Source organism: Pteronotus mesoamericanus, unplaced genomic scaffold (assembly GCF_021234165.1).
Source record: "Pteronotus mesoamericanus isolate MK-2021 breed Mesoamerican mustached bat unplaced genomic scaffold, CSHL_Meso_final contig_657, whole genome shotgun sequence".
NCBI lineage: Eukaryota > Metazoa > Chordata > Mammalia > Chiroptera > Mormoopidae > Pteronotus > Pteronotus mesoamericanus.
Window position 1 is genome coordinate 4,103,353 of NW_026555229.1, and position 19,372 is coordinate 4,122,724.

General features: G+C 44.0%; 1 protein-coding gene across 1 annotated transcript in view; it reads right to left on the reverse strand.

The window, feature by feature from the left end:
* Positions 1-351: 351 nt before the first annotated feature.
* Positions 352-19,372, reverse strand: part of PKD2L1 (polycystin 2 like 1, transient receptor potential cation channel) — a 30,065-nt gene continuing 11,044 nt past the window's right edge. Inside the window, 13 exon segments of the mRNA XM_054581365.1 lie at positions 352-414; positions 752-875; positions 1,120-1,238; positions 1,991-2,117; positions 3,102-3,223; positions 3,495-3,593; positions 4,424-4,544; positions 4,854-5,035; positions 5,215-5,385; positions 6,046-6,274; positions 6,439-6,663; positions 7,559-7,812; positions 8,266-8,393. Of these exon segments, the coding sequence (XP_054437340.1) occupies positions 370-414; positions 752-875; positions 1,120-1,238; positions 1,991-2,117; positions 3,102-3,223; positions 3,495-3,593; positions 4,424-4,544; positions 4,854-5,035; positions 5,215-5,385; positions 6,046-6,274; positions 6,439-6,663; positions 7,559-7,812; positions 8,266-8,393 (1,946 nt within the window). The 3' untranslated portion in view covers positions 352-369.

The window sequence follows — 19,372 nt, forward strand, 5'->3', positions numbered from 1 at the left end:
CTTTATTCTGTTTGTTATTTACCTTTTTGTTTGTGTAATCACTACAGAAGAGACTGGAAGCTCAGGGAGTGAGTGGCCCAGTGGGAGATATTACTTCACAGAGCTATGCAGAGCTACATAGCTACACACAGAAACACCGAGTCACAAGCCTAAGCATGATGCCCAGTCACACAGAAAAGAATTGGCTCAAGAGGCCAAATGCAGGGTAGTACTCGGAAGCAGCAGTGGTGGGAACTGTTGCCCTAGAAGTGGAGGGCATTGCAGAGGGGGCTTCTGGGGAGGCAGTAAGAAAGGAGCCTGCTGTCTCATGCTTTAGGACCCCCTCCCCAACCACTGTGTGCCCACCCTGGACTCCCCAGGGGGCTGGAGTCACAGTTGGGGCTGGCTGCAGGTGCTCCCAAATGCCTGTTCTCCCTGTTGGAAGAAAAAAAGGGACAGACAGGTTATTAGAAAGAGGACTTTGTGTCCCAATTCCCTTTTATCTGGATCTGATTGTCCAAGCCCAGACCATCTCTTAGAGGCCAAGGCAGACCTCAGGCCAGAGCAGCCGCCTGTAGACATTCTCCGCACCCCACCTTCCCTTATACACTGAATATTGTGAAGAACATGTGGCCCCAATAGCCTGAAAACAGATCTCAAAAATGTTTTGCCTCCCCGCACCACCCCTCCCCCCCCCGCACCGCCCCGAGAGGAGCAGATGGTAGAATTCAGCTGTTGAGAGCCAAGAGGATCCAGGTGAAGAGTCACTCACCATGCCTGGGGAGGGAGCCAGCTGCCCCTTCCTCTCCAGCATTTTTAGCTTTGAGCCCACAGCATCAACCTGGGCCATGACTCCTTCCAGGACAGTCTCCAGCTGCCGAACTCTCCTTGTGAGCCTGTGCAGGATTTGAGAAAGACCAAGGAAGCAAAAAGATGTGTGTTAGGGACCAAGTGTCTACAGGGGAGGGGGACAGAATGGTATGTGTCTGGATGGGAGCAAGGAAGGTAATACCCAGCCTTTAAGGATAATTAAAGGGGGACAGAAGTTCTTCCGGGGCTAGGACAGGGGATTAGATGATTGTGAAAAGGAGCTCAAGGTAGGATATTTAAACACAGCTCTGGGTCCCTGGCTGCACCTACGTGTCGAATTCTTCTCCTGAAACCCAGCCACCTGCTCCAGTAGCCTCTGGACCCGACTTGCCTGGTGGACTGTTCACAATGGATCGGCCCAGGTCCTCAATCTCAGCATTGAGGGCCACCTAATCAGGAAGTCAGAAGTCAGAGAGGAGAAGATGACTCTTGGAAGCCATCAGTTCTGGTTCTAATGGGCTCTCGGGGACAGGCCTTGGACACCAGTTCCTGCCCTCACACTCTGGAGGCAATGGGATGACGGTAGCAGTGCTAAACACAAAGCTGGCCCAGCCCCTGGGAGGTAATCACCTCCTGAAGGAACAAAGCACAAGCTCCTCGAGACCTTGATCAATGAGGTGTTCGCTAGAGGCCAACTCAGTTTGGGAGAGGGCGAACAACACCAGAGTTCCTTGCACTGTCTCTCCTGCCCTGGACTTTTTGGTCAATACTAGATAGGCATGAAGTAGGAATAGCAGGGGCAGCTAAGGATCAGAGTTTTAAAATCCCAAGAAGAAGGAATTATCAGGGATTCTTCAGGGTCCTTTTTCCCCTAAAGACTCTTTCAGAACAATGGTTCTCAATCTTGGCTATGCATTGGAATCACCTGGGGAGTTTTAAAAAGTACTGATTTCTGGTCCCCCAAATCCCGCCCCTCCCCCACAGAGATTCTGGTCTAGGGTGTGCGGCCTGAGTATGAGGATTTGTAAAAACTCCTGGGTATTCTGATGTGCAGCAATTTGAGAGCCACTATTCTAGAGAGCTCTTTCCTGCCCACCTGTTGCAGGGTTTTCAGTCTGCATTTGTGTTCTGGGCTTGTTGGCAGGGAGGGGAAGGTGAGCAATTTCCTTCTACTGCCTCTCCACCAACCAGCTGGGCTCACCCTCTCCTCTTCCAGGTCCTGCCTCATTTGTTCCTGCTCCTTCTCATCTAGGACACGATTCCCATCTTGGTCAAACCTGGTAAAGGTAGCTGTGAGCTCGGTGATCTCATGCTCTGCGTGCCCCAGTCTGAGGAGAACAGGATGATGAAATGATTTCTGATGTGCTGTGGCTGTGATCTCTAGACTATGGACTCCCTGCTCTTTTAGCCAGACACAGGCAAGAGTCATTCTCTGGGGAGGAAGGGGACCACATAGGAGAGCCAGGATCCCTAGGGCCTAGCAATTTTTCCCCCAAGAAATCACTTGACTCTATATCTTTCATCTCTGCCTCCTGCTAACTAGGTTTGGATCCTTGTGACCTCCTATAGGGGTTAGTGCAAAATCTCTTTGCCTCCAAATACCCTGCCCTACACTCCCTCAGCTTCCCTTTTACTCCCTACCTGAAATCCATTTTCTATAATGCAACTAGAGTAATTAATCTTCCTAAAGTGCACGTCTACATATACAATACCCCTTCTCTGCTTAAAATGCTTCCTGGGTATCCTGTTCTTTGGATAGAGTAGTGGTGTTTGAGGCTTTTCCCACTGTGGCCCTTGCTCATTTCTATGACATAGAATGACATAGCATTATCTCCACCTACGTCCTACCTTTCATTGGATGCCTTAGCAATGATCAACTACATATTACTCAGTGTCTGACCTGCAGCTGGTGTTTACAACATATTTCTTCAGTGTTTGTTAATACATTTAACTGCAAAGCTGAAAGAGAGTGGCTAAGGAAGTGGACCAGTGTTTGGGGGATGCATAGAACCAAAATTAGAGTTTTGTGGGAGTGAGGACTATATCCAAAGATCGGGGAGTCATACTACATTAGTCCTAAGAGATGGTTCAACAAGGTCCAGAACATTATAGAACATGGACATAGACCTTGAAACCAAGGGGAGTGATTCTGAAGGACAGGATCAGAGACCTGTAGGTGAAGGTCAAAGGCCTATTAGCCAAGGTCAGAGGTCCATAGGCCAAGATCAGAGGCTTATAGGCCAAGGATATATGATTGAGGGTCAAGCACTTAAAGAACTAAAGTCAGAGAAATCGGATCCCTGATTGCTCACTCCCTTAAGGTGTTTGTGAAATCCTTGAACTGGATCTCCTGCTCCCCACCCTGCAGGACCTTCTGCACATCCGAAACCTGTTCCTTCCTGAGACGCAGCCTCAGCAGGGTCTTGTTGTAGCCCTGGAAGGAGGAGGAAACAGGTACAAGTTCCCACAGCCTCCTCCTCATCCCTCACCCCCACCCCGGTACACAGGACGACATGCTTTCAGGCTGTCAAGTGCATGTGTGTGTCCTGTCCCTCTCAATCAAATTGAAAGCACACAAATTCAAATTGAAAGCACACAAGGGCACAGGCCCCGACACTAGTCAGGAACAGACCAGGACACAGAGCCTGGGCCCTGGGCCCTGGGCCCTGATCTAGGTATGCAGCTTAAAGAGATTGAATAGTTACCTGTTTCAGGAGGTCAGATATCTGTAGCTCATCCTTCTGTCCTGCTAACTCCTCTTTGACCTCTGAATATGTGTCATTGATGATGGCAAGGAACATGTTCTGGAGGATAAAGCAGGGATGTGGGTCCTCACCCCCAGACTGCCAGCACTGAGCCCACTGACCCTATTAATGTTCTAGATACATGTTCTAAAGGGGTCAAAGCATTCAGCCGCAGCTCTGCAGCCCACTCACCCCTGCATGTCAGAGTCCCCGGAGCCCAGCCTTTCAGCACAGGCCAGTTAGCAATGGATCATGCTTACTCATCAACCTGGTGTCCTCACTCAATGACTGTAATAAGCTGATCAGAAAAATACCCCAACATATGCCACAGACCCCACCAAGCACTGAAGCCAGAAACTTTTTTAAGGTGTCAGTATAATTGTGCTCTCTTTATCATCCATCCCTAGTCTATATATATCCCCACCCATTGATCAAAGTTTTGCTACTTTGTTAATAAAATTGAAACCCAGATCTTTCATTGTTGTCAGGAAGAGAGAGAGTAAGTACAGAGCAGTGGTAGCAAAAATAGCCATCAATCCCCAGAGGAAGGGGAGGTTTGGAGAACAGATGTAGAAGCTTCCAGGGGCTGGCACTTCTCATAAGGCATTTTTCTCTCCCTTTCCATCCTTGGGGGACAGGGGTTGGAGGTTAGTGAGGGGGCCTGCATGTTCCCTTACACTGTGCAAAATACCTGCCCGTGTTGACCACTCTGACCAACCACATTAGCCAGCTCTCAGAGCTCCACCCCCCACACACTCCCCACCCTTGATTTGAGAAACCCATTGTAACCCTGAATGAAGAACAGCATGGGGTGTAAGAACCCCACCCTGAAGACCCTCTACATCTCCCCCCTCAGGTTCCAAATCCCCACCTCTCAGAAGGACCCTTACCAGGAGCACGAAGAAGACGAAAAAGACATAGGTGACAAAGTAGGCAGGCCCCAGGATGCGGTTGGCATTGTCAATAGCATTGTAGTCAAAGTCCCCGAGGATGATCCGGAACTGAGTGAAACTGAGAGACCAGGGACTGGGATTCACCCAGAGCCTAACCATAACCCTGACCCCAACCCACACCCTCATCCCACTTTCCTAACTGCTTTTCGGTGGACTCAGAAAGATTCCTCCTTTCACCTCCAACCCAATCTGATAGAGACAGAGTGAGGTGCACGGATACTTGAGCACAAGCATCAGAGCCTCTGAAGACTCTCACACAGATGCTTTAAGCACAGATGTGCCCATACGAATATGCGCCAAGGATACAGAGACGCACAGAGCTGGAGGGTAAGGGGCCAGGGAGGAGTGAGAGGGACAGGACACACACATGCACTTGATGAAAGTGCTAAAGTTTTCCACTTGGGTCCCAAAAAGCAGGTAGCCGAGCTGGGCGTAGGCAAAAAAAACAATGAAGAACATGACAGCGAAGCCCAGGATGTCCTTGGCGCAGCGGGCCAGCGTGGAGGAGAGCTGAGTCATGGTTTTGTTGAAGCTGATGTACTTGAATATCTGGTGGAACCATGATGAACCAGGCAATTAAGGAAGAAAAGAGAAAAGCTTTAAACAATCTACTCCAGGCAATGGAGGCCCCAGGAATTGCCACACCAGACAAGGAAAATGAGACAAGTTTTGAGGAAGGGAGAATGAGTGCCCCGGGGTGAAGGTGGGGGTGGGGAGTCCCAAGGTACCTTGATCCAGGCAAAGAAGAGGTTGACCGCGTTCATGTTGTTGTACTGTGTCTGCCAGAAGGCGAGGAACTCGAAGTCGGCATATGTGTTTGGCTGCTGCAGGAGCTTCCCCATCAGCCTATTCACCTCAAGGGTTCGGAATATGTGGAAGCCCACAGCCAAAACAGAGAGCTGTCATCACAGGGGTTGGGGCGTCAGAGAAGTCAAGGGGGTCCCAAGGGAAGTTCAGTGATGAAGTCACGGGGGTAGGTAAGACAGGTGGGAAACAAAACATCCTTTGCTGCTGAGTTATTGACTATCCCACGTTCATATAGAACTGGATGGGATTATTGGGGAATATCTTAAAGCCCAAGAGAAGGTTCTGGGGCAGGGGTAAATACCTAGGTTGTAAAGGGCTATGGAGAGGTGGAGCCAAGGAATTTTATTTCCCCTACCACTTCCCAGCCTTGGTCAGGAAATTAATGTGTCCTGTTAAGAGGAAGAAGACAAATGAAAAGAGGCAGGATATTTTAATATAAGAGAAAAGGCAGGAGCTTCAAGGGGATAGATCATAAAGGCAAGAGACAGAAGAGGAACAGAGTATCAAGTACATAAAGAAAGGAACAGAGCCTGGGTCACAGACTAGAGGGAGAAGGGGTATGGGAGACAAGGCATTCCCAGGGCTGAGCCAGGGAAATGCCAGCCTCCTGCTTAGAGAGCTGTTACACACGCATTTGACCAGATGTCATAAGGAGAACTTGGGACTCCAAAAGGAATAACTTGGAGGCCCTATCAGGGTGGATCCCCCATCTCCTCCCAATATGTCCCAAGTCCAAGGTATCTGGTCCTCACCAAGATGACCACCAGGTCCAGAATGTTCCAGATGCTGCTGAAGTAGCGAAGTCTGTGGATGTGGAGCTCCAGGATCTCCTCCACCACATAGTAGAAGATGAAGATGCAGAAGATGATCTCACAGCCAACAATAAAGAAGTCCCAGTTGCTGACATAGCGAATCAGCTTAACTGTGCGGATTTGCCAGGATGGGACGGCACCTCCTGTAGCTGGAAACTCCACCACCAGTCTGCGGGAGGAGAAGTTCAGTGGGGCCTGGGCTGGGACAGTTCCTCCCATCCCCACCCCTCCCCATCCCTACCACAGGATACATGTTTAGGAAAGGGTCCCAAGCAGAGGAGAAGGGAACCAAGAACCATGGATGGAGGGATGCGGTAAGTAAAGGGGACCCACCTTAGAACACAGAAAAGATTGATGTTGGCGTTGTAGACCGAGAAGTCGATGAAAACCACCCGAGTGCCCCTGTCGAGCCACAAGGCCTCCTGAAGTTCCCGGAGTGTCTCTGCACTGCCCTGTCGGGATCCAGGAAGGTCCAGATAGTAGCCACCTCCACTGTAGCTTGTGAGCTGCCCCCAGTGAGAGGAGCCCCCCAGCTCATCCTGCGAGTGGTATGTCCACCTGCCAAGGAAGAAGCCCTCTGAGCAGAGGTCTGAGCCAACCTAAAGCTGATCTCCCAAGGCAATGGCAGTACTTCATGGAGTACTTATCTGGGCTTTACACTTGCACATGTATTACACATACCTATCACAGGTATGGATATTTCATATGCATTATCTTGTTTGATAACAGTTGTTTGAGAACTGAGGGTAAATATTATCCATATTTTGCAAGTGAGGAAACCAAGACCTCAGAAATACCTGAGATTCTCCAGCTTGCTGGTGGCAGAATTGAAACTCCAATGTAAATCTCATTTTTCATGACATCCCCCAAGACTGTGAATGACAAGCCCAAGCCCCAGCCTGAGTAGGGGAAGCACCTGGCCCATACAACCCAGAAAAGACCCTTTGTGCTCTTGTGGTTGTGCGCCGGGCTGTGCAATCCCATGACTGTTCTGATCACAAACTTTCTGTCCTTATTTCTTCCCCCTTCTTTCCTGTCCTTTTCCTCTTTCTTCCCTAACGTCATCCACCCTTGGTCCCTTGCTGCTCTCTCTATCTGTCCCAAGGGTTAGACTTCCAACCACGACTCACAGCAGTGTCAATGCTTCATCAATTCTCGATGCCCCCAAGGGACTCTGGCCAAGAAAAAAATGCTTTCTCTGGCAGGACTGCGTCCAGAGCAGGCCGACATGACTGTGGCCTGTGTGTGAAAGTATGTCCGCAGGCAACGGTTCTGTCTGCTAATGCGCCTTCCCTGTTCCTGGGAGACCCGGACCACCACCCCACTTCCCCTGGTGACACCTAGGGCTCTTCTCTGCTTCCCCCTAAGGCTCTGTAGAAGTGGTTTCCAAGCCTTGGGATGGTGTCAGGCTCAGAGGGACAAGCTCTGTGACTTTCCTGGGGGACTCACTCACGCTGTGCCATTGAGGGGCCCAAAGGGGAGCTGCTCTTCCTTGTCCTGAGAGTAGACATCATAGCAGCTCAAAATGTCCTCGCGGAAGTCCTCGTGCACCACACAGGAGTCGTTGCGGACCCTCAGCTGCCTCAGCCTTGGCACCCCCAGCAGCAGGTTCTCATAATAGATGAAAGAGTGGGAGCCGTGGCCCAGGCTCTGATTGTTGTACCATTTGGTCCAATACAAACCGTCCAGTAGTGGGCCCTGGGCAAACTAGACCACAAGAAGGGTTAGGCCTGAGCCAGCCTCATCCTGACCCCTACCTTTAGAATGACCTTTGCCGTTACTCCCCAGCCACCCCCACCCTCAGCTTGTCCCCAGGTTACTTTTGTTGGACTCCTCAGCTGACTCATGAACCTTGATCAGATCTTGAGCTACTCTTTATTTAAAATGTATTTAGTTCAGCCTTACCCCCAATTTCCAATACTGGTCTAACTACTGGCTTGACATTCTGATCATAATCCTGATCTCTCACCTACCTCCATCTTAACTCTAGTGTGACCCATGAATTCTTTCCTGACCCTTTAACTCAGCCTAATTCTGTAATGTCCTGGTCTCTGGATATGGCCTGACCCACTATCCAACATCCCTGAACCTTGGCCTGTGGCCTCATCCTTCAGGCCATTGAGAAGGACAGGGGATGGGTAGAGGTAATCTCATACTCACATCCCAGAAGTCCGCCATGCTGCTGATGGCCTGGAATGAGACTCTGGTGTCTGATGAGGTATGTAAGAAGAGCTCAGACATCACTTTGGTGTAGTAATAGGCGCTGGAGCTTGTCATTCCGTAGGTCACTAGAAACCAACCCAAGAGGCTATGTCTTGCTCATTGTTCCCATCTCCACACTCCATAGCGGGGAAAACAGGAAATCCCATTGCCCTGGGGCTAGAGATGCTACCTAGATGGGAGCCCATCAGACCCATCCCCTGGAGTTGACTGGGGAGGCTGATGGTGGCATTGGGGAAATCAGGGACTACATTAAGGAAGAGTTGTGGCTACAAGGTCTCCTGCTTTCCTCCCAACTCACCTCAGAAAGTTTGAACTCCACTTAGTAATTGTCTCTTGACATTGTCATTCTGAAAATTCACTTTTCCTGAACCAGCTTAACTTCCTAGTTCTTACTCCCTGGAGCCAAGAAATTTTCACCTGCATCAGGTAGTGCTTCCTTTTATTTGTCTTACAGTTATGCGTTTGGAAAGTGCCTCCAAATTCTAGAGTACTCCAAGGCCCTGGCCACACACCTTATAGCAGAGATGTGGTCTCCTGGGCTCTAGAGTCAGTGACTCTGCAGCCTCGGGAGGAGGAGGTAAGCATGGTACCTCTGGCCCCAGTGCTTCCTGATGGGCACAGTTGACTCCTGAGAGAGGAACTCAAAGCATCCCCAGATCAAAGAAGACCTGGCCTTTGCCCTGAATGGCTGCACCTTCCTCAACCATCCTGAGAAAAACACCCAGTCTAAAGGAGGGCTCTCAAGGGTAGGTATATGTTTCCCAGTTAAAATGCAGAATTTGAAGATTATAAGCCATTTATTTTATAGATTTTCTCCCTCAATTTAGATTTGTCTGATGTTTCTTTGTGTTTCAATCCAGGTTATACATTTTGGTGAGGAATATCAAAGGCACTAATATCTAATGTTAATTTTGATTCCTGTTAAGGCAGTGTCTTCCAGCTTTCTTCAATGTAAAATTACTATTTTCCTCTTTGTAATTAATACATATATTGTGGGTAAATACTTAGAAACTATGTCAATATCTTGTTCCTCATCAATTTTCAACCTACTAGTTTTAGTGTCCATTGAGGACTTTTGCCTTATGAGCGTCAAGGTGGGATTTGCTGAAACCATCATCCCTTCTGCATTCATTAGTTGGCACTGTCTTTAGGGAGAGCGTTCCCTTATTCCTCATTTATTTATTCATTCATTTACATATGTCAGTATAAACTCATGGATTCTTTTCTTCTGTAGCATATAATTTGCTAATATTGTGATTTATTTCATTACCAAATATTTTAGCTAGGTCATGAAGAACAAAGACTGAAGAACTGTTGTTGATTAAAAGTGATTAAAGAAACATGAAAATTAAATGCAATATGTGCATTTAGGTAGAATTATATCCTGAACCATACCTTTTTTTTCTTTTGCTATAAAAGCTATTAGTGGAATAATTGGTGAAATTGTAATAAGGTCTGTTCATTAGATGATAATACTGACTCAACGATACTTTTCTGACTTTTATAAAAGAACGTCCTTGTGTTCAGAACATACACATTAAAGTATAGGAGTAAAGGGGCATTTTGTCTGCAATTTACACACAAACAATAGTATGTGTGTATAGGTAGAGACATAATGGTAAAGGAAAAGCAAGCATGGTAAAATGTTCATATTTGGGAAATCTGGGTGAATGTATATAAGAATTCTTTGTAATAGTCTCACAACTTTTCTGTAAGTCTGTAATTCCATCAAAAAAAGTTTAAGCTGGGTCGGTTGGCCTCTTTTGAGCAATTCCCTTGAGGAATTTTTCTTTTCAAATCTTGAGCTATATTTTTTCCCACCACCCCATCTGGAAAGGGCATGACTTGGAGGAAAAGGGGGCCATTGTGGCCTCATATTAGACACAAGCCACATCATACTTTTCCAAGGGGGAAATCAGCAAAGAAGAAAGCTTATTATTTCTTCAATTTCCCCATTCCATTCAATGAAGTCGAAAAAACGACTTGACTTCTCTTTAAGCCAAAACTGTGGTTACCTATCCTAAGTATCTGGAAGACTTGATTCAACTTTTCTAGTTCTGGAAAATGGAGGGAAAACAAACTTCCCTCTGCTAGGAGCCCATTCCATTACATGGTTAGAGATGATGGCAATGAACTGAACTTTTCCTAATGACATAGGCTGATTAAATTGTTGCACTTTTGGACGGCCACTAGGTGGTACTCATTGCCATATCTTTTTCTCTTCTCTAATTCTCCAAATCTGTCACTGCTCCGAATCAACATTGCTCTGAACTGGCTGTCAACCCTTCGAGGCATAACATCTCTGATTATTATCCAAGACAGTAAAGGCTATGTATCATGAGACAAATGGTGTCACCTGGGCAAATGCCCACCAACACTCAGAGTACCTATAGGTTGACATACCTATTTTATGTAATCCTACAACAACCCTATGGATTAGATGTTATAATTATTACTCCATTTTCCAGCCTCAGAGAACTGAACCTCTTGACGCTAGTGCTTTTGAGTATGGCACAGACTCCTCACAGGCATCCATCTCACTTCTGAGAGTGTCAGCAAAGGACTGAGGAGCACATGGAGGTGATTCCTGCAACGGGCGGTGGCTGACCATCCTGGTTCCTTCCTTTAAAATCCAGTGAAGGAGTGGAATTGCTCTTTGGGTTTCAAAATGTGACACTAGACCAGAGAATGGATGGGAGCTGAAGGAGTCAGAATCTGAGTCAACATATCAGATGTCCGTATGTCAGAATATTTCTATCTTTTTCATGTAGTGAGGGCCTCATTCCAGAAAGTGTTCAGACACAGGGCAGTGACTGCGTGAGGATGCTATGAGGGGGGTTCAGAGACCAGGTGATGGTTTCACCACCCAACACAGAGCATCTGCTTGTTTTTCTTCTTTTGGACAGAAATTAAGTTCTCCTGGACACACCAAATCATGCCTTTTAACCTTGTCCTCATGTATTTACAGTTGCTGAAAAAGAACAATTTTTTACTATTTATTGATACTTATTATTCACCAGGCTTTGCATACATTGTCTCCTATAATCCTGAAGAAAAAAAGACCCCTCTCATAAAGTAGGAACTACTATTTGCATTTTGTGCGGATAACTGAGATCCAGAATGTTATGAAATAACTTGTCCAAAGATTGTATAGCAAGCAGGTAGAGCCCGACTTCAAACCTGGGTCTGCCTTACTCCGAAGACCATGAGTTTCGCCGCCACTCTACGTTACATTAATATCTCTCTCTGAGTAGGGACTCTGATTCTCCTTCAGAAAAATCTATGCAAATGGTCAGGATTATACAAGTTTATGTGGTGTTCTTATAAGAAAACTGTATTTGAAGAGTTTAATATCCAGATTGCAAAAGATCACCATCTTAAAAGAAATTTCAACTTGTTCATTCTGGATGGAAATGGATAATTGTATAGAAATCTGTATCAAGAATCATATTCAGACACAGATGAGTCCCAAAGGAGGAAAAAGAAATCACATGCACAAAAGTGTTAGCTGGGTTATTTATAACATCAAAAAATTGCAAACAACCTGAATGTCCTGTGGACAGGCAATGGTTAAGTAAATTATGATATCATTGAGCCACTTAATGGAATATGATACAGCCACTGAAATGGTAATAAAAACAGAATGCAAAATTGTGTCAACACTATCATTACAATTAAATATTTTTTCAAATACTAAGAATGTAAAAACTTGAAGGAAAAATAAAATTTTTAATGGAGTATAATAAGTAGATTTTATTTTTCTTTATTCCAATGGAATTCAATTAATTAATCAATAATATAAAAATAATAAAATGATTTTAAAAATCTTTCTATCTCTTTGTTTCCAAGTTATAGGCTGCAATTTCCAGGTGCTGGATGCTGTACTGAACTTTGTGACTGCTTTGCTAAGATCCTCCATCTGATATATGTTGCCAGAAGCTGACTCCAACCCTGGCCTCACTAATCCACAAATGCCCCTCCCTTGACACCATTACAAGTTCAGAGAAAAACGGTGCATGTAAGCCATTGCAGACCAAGGAGTCACGAAGAGAGATTTCTGGAACCTCTTAGGATCTTTTTTTCTCATATTAGAAATGATTGAGAAAGCGCCCGAAAACTGGCCTTAGGATGAAGGTGATAGTGCAGCTGGTAGAACTGAATAACAAACAGACCTGTCTTCTATAATGCCATTAAGCCCCTGGATTGATCAGTCCTGAACCTTGCCCTCCTCTGACTTTCACCACCAAGACAAGCGATTTTCAATTTTTTTCATCTCATGGCACATAAAATTACTAAATTTCTACAGCATGCCAAAAAAAAATTTTTTTGCCAAACTGACAAAAGAATTAGCTATAATTTTGATTCATTCACACTGGATGGCTATTGTTGTGTTGGCTCTTGTCATTTTTTTTTTAATTTGACAATCAAAGGGAAAAGAGGTCGGTGCTCCTGACTAAATAGTTGGATATTGCATGTTTTAAAACTTCCTGTGGTCCACCCGTGCACCACGGCACACCAGTTGAAAATTTCAGACCTAAACAATAAATCCATTGTAATGCAAGCTAGTTTTCACTGAGTTTTACTTCACTGTAACACAGTTCTTAGTTATATGGGAACCATGACATTTTTTAAAAGATTACATTATTTATAATGAAAATGGAGCTAAAAAATTTTCTGTTACTGTCTGAACATGTTTAGAGGATAGTAGATAACTTTAGCATGTGTGCCAAAGTCTACATTAATTAAAGTTATCACCCTATATTAAATTATCACCCTATAATTAACCTTATCACTCTATATCAAAGGGAGCTTGGTGACCAAGCCAAACTATGATGATATAATATTATAGGAACATATCTACCATTAATTCCTCAAGGCTCTCCAAGCTTTATTTCTGGGTAAAGCAGACCTCTAGGATATAATGAAATATATAGTCTAGAATACACACACACACACACACACACACACACACATACACACACACACTGCAACTAGGTATGTATGTGTATACATGTGTTAATAAACTCGTAGATCCCTACTCCTAAAAATTTCCCTTATAGAATGAGGGTTATGAAAGGATTTTCCGAGAAAAATCAAGATGGCAGAGGAGTGAGTGGAAGTCACACTGACCTCCTCTGAGGACCAACCTGGAATTACACCTAAATTGTGGAGAAATCACCTGGCACAAACAGCTGAACAATAGTGAGAGAGGAGCCTTATAACCTCAGAGACAGAAGAATCAGCTTTACGAAATAAGCCAGGGGGCGAAAGACAAATACCATATGATCTCACCTATAAGTGGAACCTAACCAACAATGCAAAGAAGCAAGGAAAATATGACCAGCAACACTGAAAGGAAAAGAAATCAACAGAGACAAGAGGGAAGGGGCGGGCAGGGAAAGGGAAGGGAAGGGGAAAGTCAAGGAACACATAGCAAGGACTCATGGACAAAACCAAAGGGGAAGAGCTGAGGGAGGGAAGGTGGGAGGGGGCAAGGGAAAGAGGTGGGGGGAAGGCAGAGACAAATGTATTTAAAAAGTAAATAAATTAATTAAAAAAAAAAAAAAAAGAAAGAAGAATCAGCTTTAGCACAACCTAACTGGTAAGGAATGTGGTAGAGACTCGAGAAGGTGGGCAGGGTGCCCACAGGCAGTAGCACCAGATATTAAAAGGGCCAGTTGGATCCCCCTGAGAAGAGCAAGGTCTAAACCAAAAGCAGGAATCTCCAGCCTACATCAGCAGAGCCCAAAAAGTACACAGAAAACAGCCAGCTGTGAAAAATGGCAGGGTTGCTCTCTGCTAGAGACAGGCGGCTGGAGACACAAAGACCAGTTTAAAGGACCAACACATAAATTTCTATTTGCAGCCACTTACCCTGGACTGCGGCAAAGGTAGGGGCAGAATGGGCTAGAGACACCTGAGGAGAGAGTGGGAAAGGAGGCTTTGGGGAGAGAACTGAGAGAGTAGCTGGTAGGATCCTGGTGCTGACTCATCCCCCATGTGCCAGCAGCCATCTTGCTCAGGCAGAGACCATGGCCTCTGAGCGGCAGCAGCATCAGAGGACCCAGTAGCCCTGCTCCCATGTGGGATTCTGCCCCGCCCTGTGCTGTCTAAGATGCCTGCTGAGTGCAGAGTGACTAGATTAACAGCTGAAGGAGACAGCCACAAACAGTAGATTCCTGGAAGTCTCAAACAGACTGCCCAAGGTCAGACAGGGACAACCTCTGACATCATCAGAGGCAGATCCAGAAAGTGAAGACAGCGATCTCCTACCATAAAAGTTCACACCACAAAGTCAGGAAATCAACACAGATCGATTTAAGAAGTAGAAGCAAAAAAGAAGAGTCTCATAAATAATGGGAAGACAAAGAAATACCCGCCACTCAAAGGGAAAGGAAGAATCCCCAGAAAGAGAACTAAATGAAATAGAGGCAAGTAAACACTTAGATATTGAGTTCCAAACAATGGTTCTAAGGAAGCTCAATGAGCTCAGTGAGCTCAGAGAGAACTACCAAAAACTACAGAGAAACTACGAGGAACTTACTGAAAATTATATCAGCATGAAAAAGGACATAGAAACTATCAATAAGAGACAAGAGGAAACGAAGAATACAATTTCTGAATTGAAGAACACAGTAGAAGGAATCAAAAGCAGGCTAGATGAAGCTGAGGACCGAATCAGCAAGCCGGAGGATAAGGTAGAAAAAAGCTCCCAGAAAGAGCAAGAAAATTAAAAGAGACTCAAAAAGAATGAAGAGGCATTGAGGGAAATGCAGGACAGCCTGAAACATAATAATATCTGTATAACAGGGACACCAGAAGAAGAAGAGGATGAGGAAGGGATAGAGAACCTGTTTGAAAAAATAATGATGGAAAACTTCCCTAATTTGAGGAAAGGAAAAGTCACACAAGTCCAGGAAGCACAGAGGGTCCCATTCAAGAGGAACCCAGTGAGGCCCACTCCAAGACACATCATCATTAAAATGGCAAATATCAAAGACAAACAGAGAATCCTAAAGACAGCAAGGGAGAAAGAGAGAGTAACATATAAGGGGGCCCCGATACAGCTAGCAGCTGACTTCTCAACAGATACACTGCAAGCCAGAAGGGAATGGCAAGAAATATTCCAAGTCATGAAAAGCAAAGGCCTGCAACCAAGACTGCTCTACCCAGCAAGGCTCTCAATTAAAATGGAAGGTGAAATAAGGAGTTTCCCAGACAAGAGAAGGCTAAAAGAATACACCTTCACCAAACCAGCACTGCAAAATATGCTAAAGGGGCTGCTTTGAGATGAAGAAAAAGAGTCTGTGAATACCCAGTTCCTTTTACAGTTGCCAATACTTGATATTACCAATATTTTTTAATGTGTATTAATCTGATTGTGACAATGATGTGTTGCTTTGTTACTTTATTATTTGTTGAAACAAAACCTGTTTCTGTATATTTCTTGCCTATTTCTATGATTTTTAAAAGCTTTAAATGACTTTTTGGTATTCTTTATCCATTTATTAATTAAAGGTTTGTAGAATTTTTTTTCCCTAAAAAACCCCCACAACAACTATTAGTCCTTTTTGGATGTGTGGCAAATACTTTCCCATTCTATTACTTGTCCTTTGATTTTTTTATATGCATATTACTCTATAGTCTTAAATGTTTAATATAGTCATATTGTCAATATTTTACTTTATATCTTCTGGGTTTGAATATTTTACTTCAGGGTAAGAAAAATATTAGTTTTTATTTTCCTCTAAAACATTTTGATTTTTAACTCACCTGAATATTTTTTGTATAATGTGTGAAATAGGGCTCTATATTTGTTTTATTTCAAGTAATAGTGGTCCCTGCTCCTTATTTGTTGAATAAGCTTTATTTTACCCATTGATGTGAAATATCAACTTAATCATATATTACATCATTAGACAGATATATATGTTTGTTTCTAGAATGCTCATTTTATTTCGTTGATCTACTTGATTATTTCTGTGCTGGGGTCATGTTGTTTTAATTGCTGAGACTTCATAATGATTTTAGTTTTTTAAATATTTTATAATTGACTTTGACATTTAAAAAACAAATAAAGTCAATCAGCATTTAAAAAAGAAAAAGGAAGGAAGGAAGGAAGGGGGAAGGAAGGAAGGAAAGAAGGAAGGGAGAAAGAGAAAGAAAGAGAGAGAGAAAGGAAGGAAGAAAGATGGAACTCCTGCCTATTGTGACGTGGATGGAACTGGAAAATATTGTGCTAAGTGAAATAAGCCAGTTGGTGAAAGAAAAATACCATATGATCTCACCTATATGTGGGATTTATTCAACAAAATAAACTAACGAACAAAATAAACTACAGGCAAGGAAACAAGAAGAAGACTGAAAGTGATCAGAGGAGGTGGGGAAAGAGGACAATGGTGGAAAGAATGGGAAGGGACTAGACAAAGAACATGTACGAATGTCCCACGGACGTGGACAACAGAGTGGGAATTGACTGTGGGAGCAGGCGGGTGGGGGTGGGATGGGTGGAGGACGGTAAAGGGGGGGAAATTGAAACAACTGTAATAAACATGATTTAAAAATTAAAAGAAAAAAGAATGAGGGTTACTATGGATTTTAAGGGAGGCAGATATAAGAAACAGTCAAAAGAAAAATAGCTTCAGTTTTTTGACATTGCTTTTACCCATTATGATATTTCATGTCTCTTACATAAAATCCAAGAAGACAATCCTTCCCAGAGTTAGCATCTCCTTATTAACTAGCCCGCTGTTTCTCTTTCAATAAGGAGAAATGTGTGACTTGTGTTTTCTTCTTTGCTTTGGCTGCCAGAAACCGTAGGCTTTTGTTCTCATTGGCAATACTTTTGTTTATCTTAAGTTTTCTGGTATAATTTATCTTCCTCCACTCTCTTTTCTGCCTTCTTTTGCTATGTCTTTTTAGTATAATTTAATGGAATATATTCTACTGTACCTGTGCTTTTTAATGTAAATTGGCTCAGATCCCTTTACATAAGTGGGGCATAAATATATTGTTATTAAAGAAGTATAACTGTAATAGTTATTAATCATCATCATCACGAGCTTTTATAATAACTTGATTTTATCCATTGCAGTGTTAATAGTAATGATTGAATATCCTCGTCCTCTCTTTTGAACCACTGGAAGACTTTCCCAGATCAAAGCAATACCAAGAAGTCAGCAGTTACTTTGTGTGTCTCCCTTCCCTGGTGACTCAAGCCATCATATGCTATTGAGCTCCTTCCCTGTTCCTAATTACTATTTAATCAAACGTAGCAGTTCATTTCTAACAACTCTGTCCCTAGGCAGGAATGAGATTTCTTCTCCCAACTAACTGAAAAAGAACCTTAAAAGGCTGGAGTGCTTCTGCCAGCAAGTGTATACTTCCCTCATGTGCCTATACCATTCCTCTGAGGGAAACTCTGTCTTCCAGTGTTTGCCACTTAAAAGTCAATTGCTCCTTCCTAAGCCTGACAAATCTGAGAAAAGGGGTTGAGGATGCTTCATTAGAAACATGGGCATCTCCAACCGCCAACCCCAGCCCTGACAGCCATTCTGTGACTAGAACTCCCACTGTTCCATCAGTCCTCCAGCTACTGCAGAGCGGAACGTTCCTTGGGCTTTACCAGTTCTACAACTGTAACGGCCTCTTCCTGAACACCTTTTATCACCTGGCCTGCTGAGGAGCTTTCTGAGACATCTCTGCCTATTTCTTGGCACAGGATCCAGGTTGGCTTTGGTCATATAAATAATTTGGGGAGGAAGGGAAGTTTTATAGATATCTCTACAGGATGATTCTACTTTTTAAGTAAATAAAATACAATGCCCTGAAACTGTCCCTTCTTATGTCTCCCTGGCAGCCTCTGATAGTGGTTTCACAATAGCTTAGCTACACACTTTAATACCCACTGCTGGAGGAAATGAACCAGGTCTTATCAGCTGCCCTGCTGATTTTGTATCAGGGAGGTTATAAGTAACTTGATTTCTCTGAGTTCCATTAATTTTTGCTGTTCCCAATCAAAACTATGGACAAGATTTCTTATCCCTCTGTCTGGCACAGACTGCTAGTTACTCTTCAATACACTTCCTCCTCTTTTTACAAAATAATATAATTTTATTGGAAATCATACTGCTGCCCAACTAAAAATCACATCACCTAGCCTCCCTTGCAGCTAGGTATAGTGAACCCTTGAATAAATTCTGGCAAATGAAATATGAGTGAAATGATATGCTACACTTACAACTTCTGGCTCATGTCCTTAAAAGGAAGGAATGCACTTTCCCTTCTACTTTCCTACTTCCTGCAAGCTGGTGTATGGACATAAGAGCCCAGAGCATGAAACAGAAGCCATTTGTTGAAGATTGCAAAACAATAAGATAGAAGAAGCCTGATTGTGGAGCCCCAAGTTAGTTCAGTACTTCTTATACCCAGGCCTCAGACTGTTATGTGAAAGAGAAATAAAATTCTATCTTATCAGTGTTATTGTGGCCAAATCATTATCCCAGCTGAAGCATTTCATATGAATATATCTGTTAGCAGATGGGTATATGGCAAAAGGCACTTTTCTAAGAAAATTAAAGGAGGCATAGAGGGGAATAAAAGAGTCAAAGCCAACAAACTACTAACACAAGATTCCTATCTTAAGCAAAGTCAAATCCAGTCACAGGTCTCTTGGTTAAAACCATGCAGTGGGTGCACAGAACCCGTTTCTTTTCCTTTGTAGGAAGTCCCCAGTTAAGAAATTCTTTGTTGTTCTTCTTCTTCTCGACAGAAAGGCTATGAGAAAATGGACTAAAGAGGAAAGAAGAGTCCAAACATGTGGGCAGGCATAGGTGGGAAGAAAGGAAAGTGCCTGAGGAGAAGAAGAGAAGAAAGGAGGTGCTGGCAGGGGTAGTCCAGAGCACAGAAGTGTGCAGCAAGAAGCATTGTTTCAGATCCCGGCCTTTGCCACAAGTTGGCAGGCAGTTCCTTGCAGCCACTTTGACGAATGAATTATTTCCCAGAAAGTGTGTCAAGACATCGTCCCACACCGGCTTTATACGAT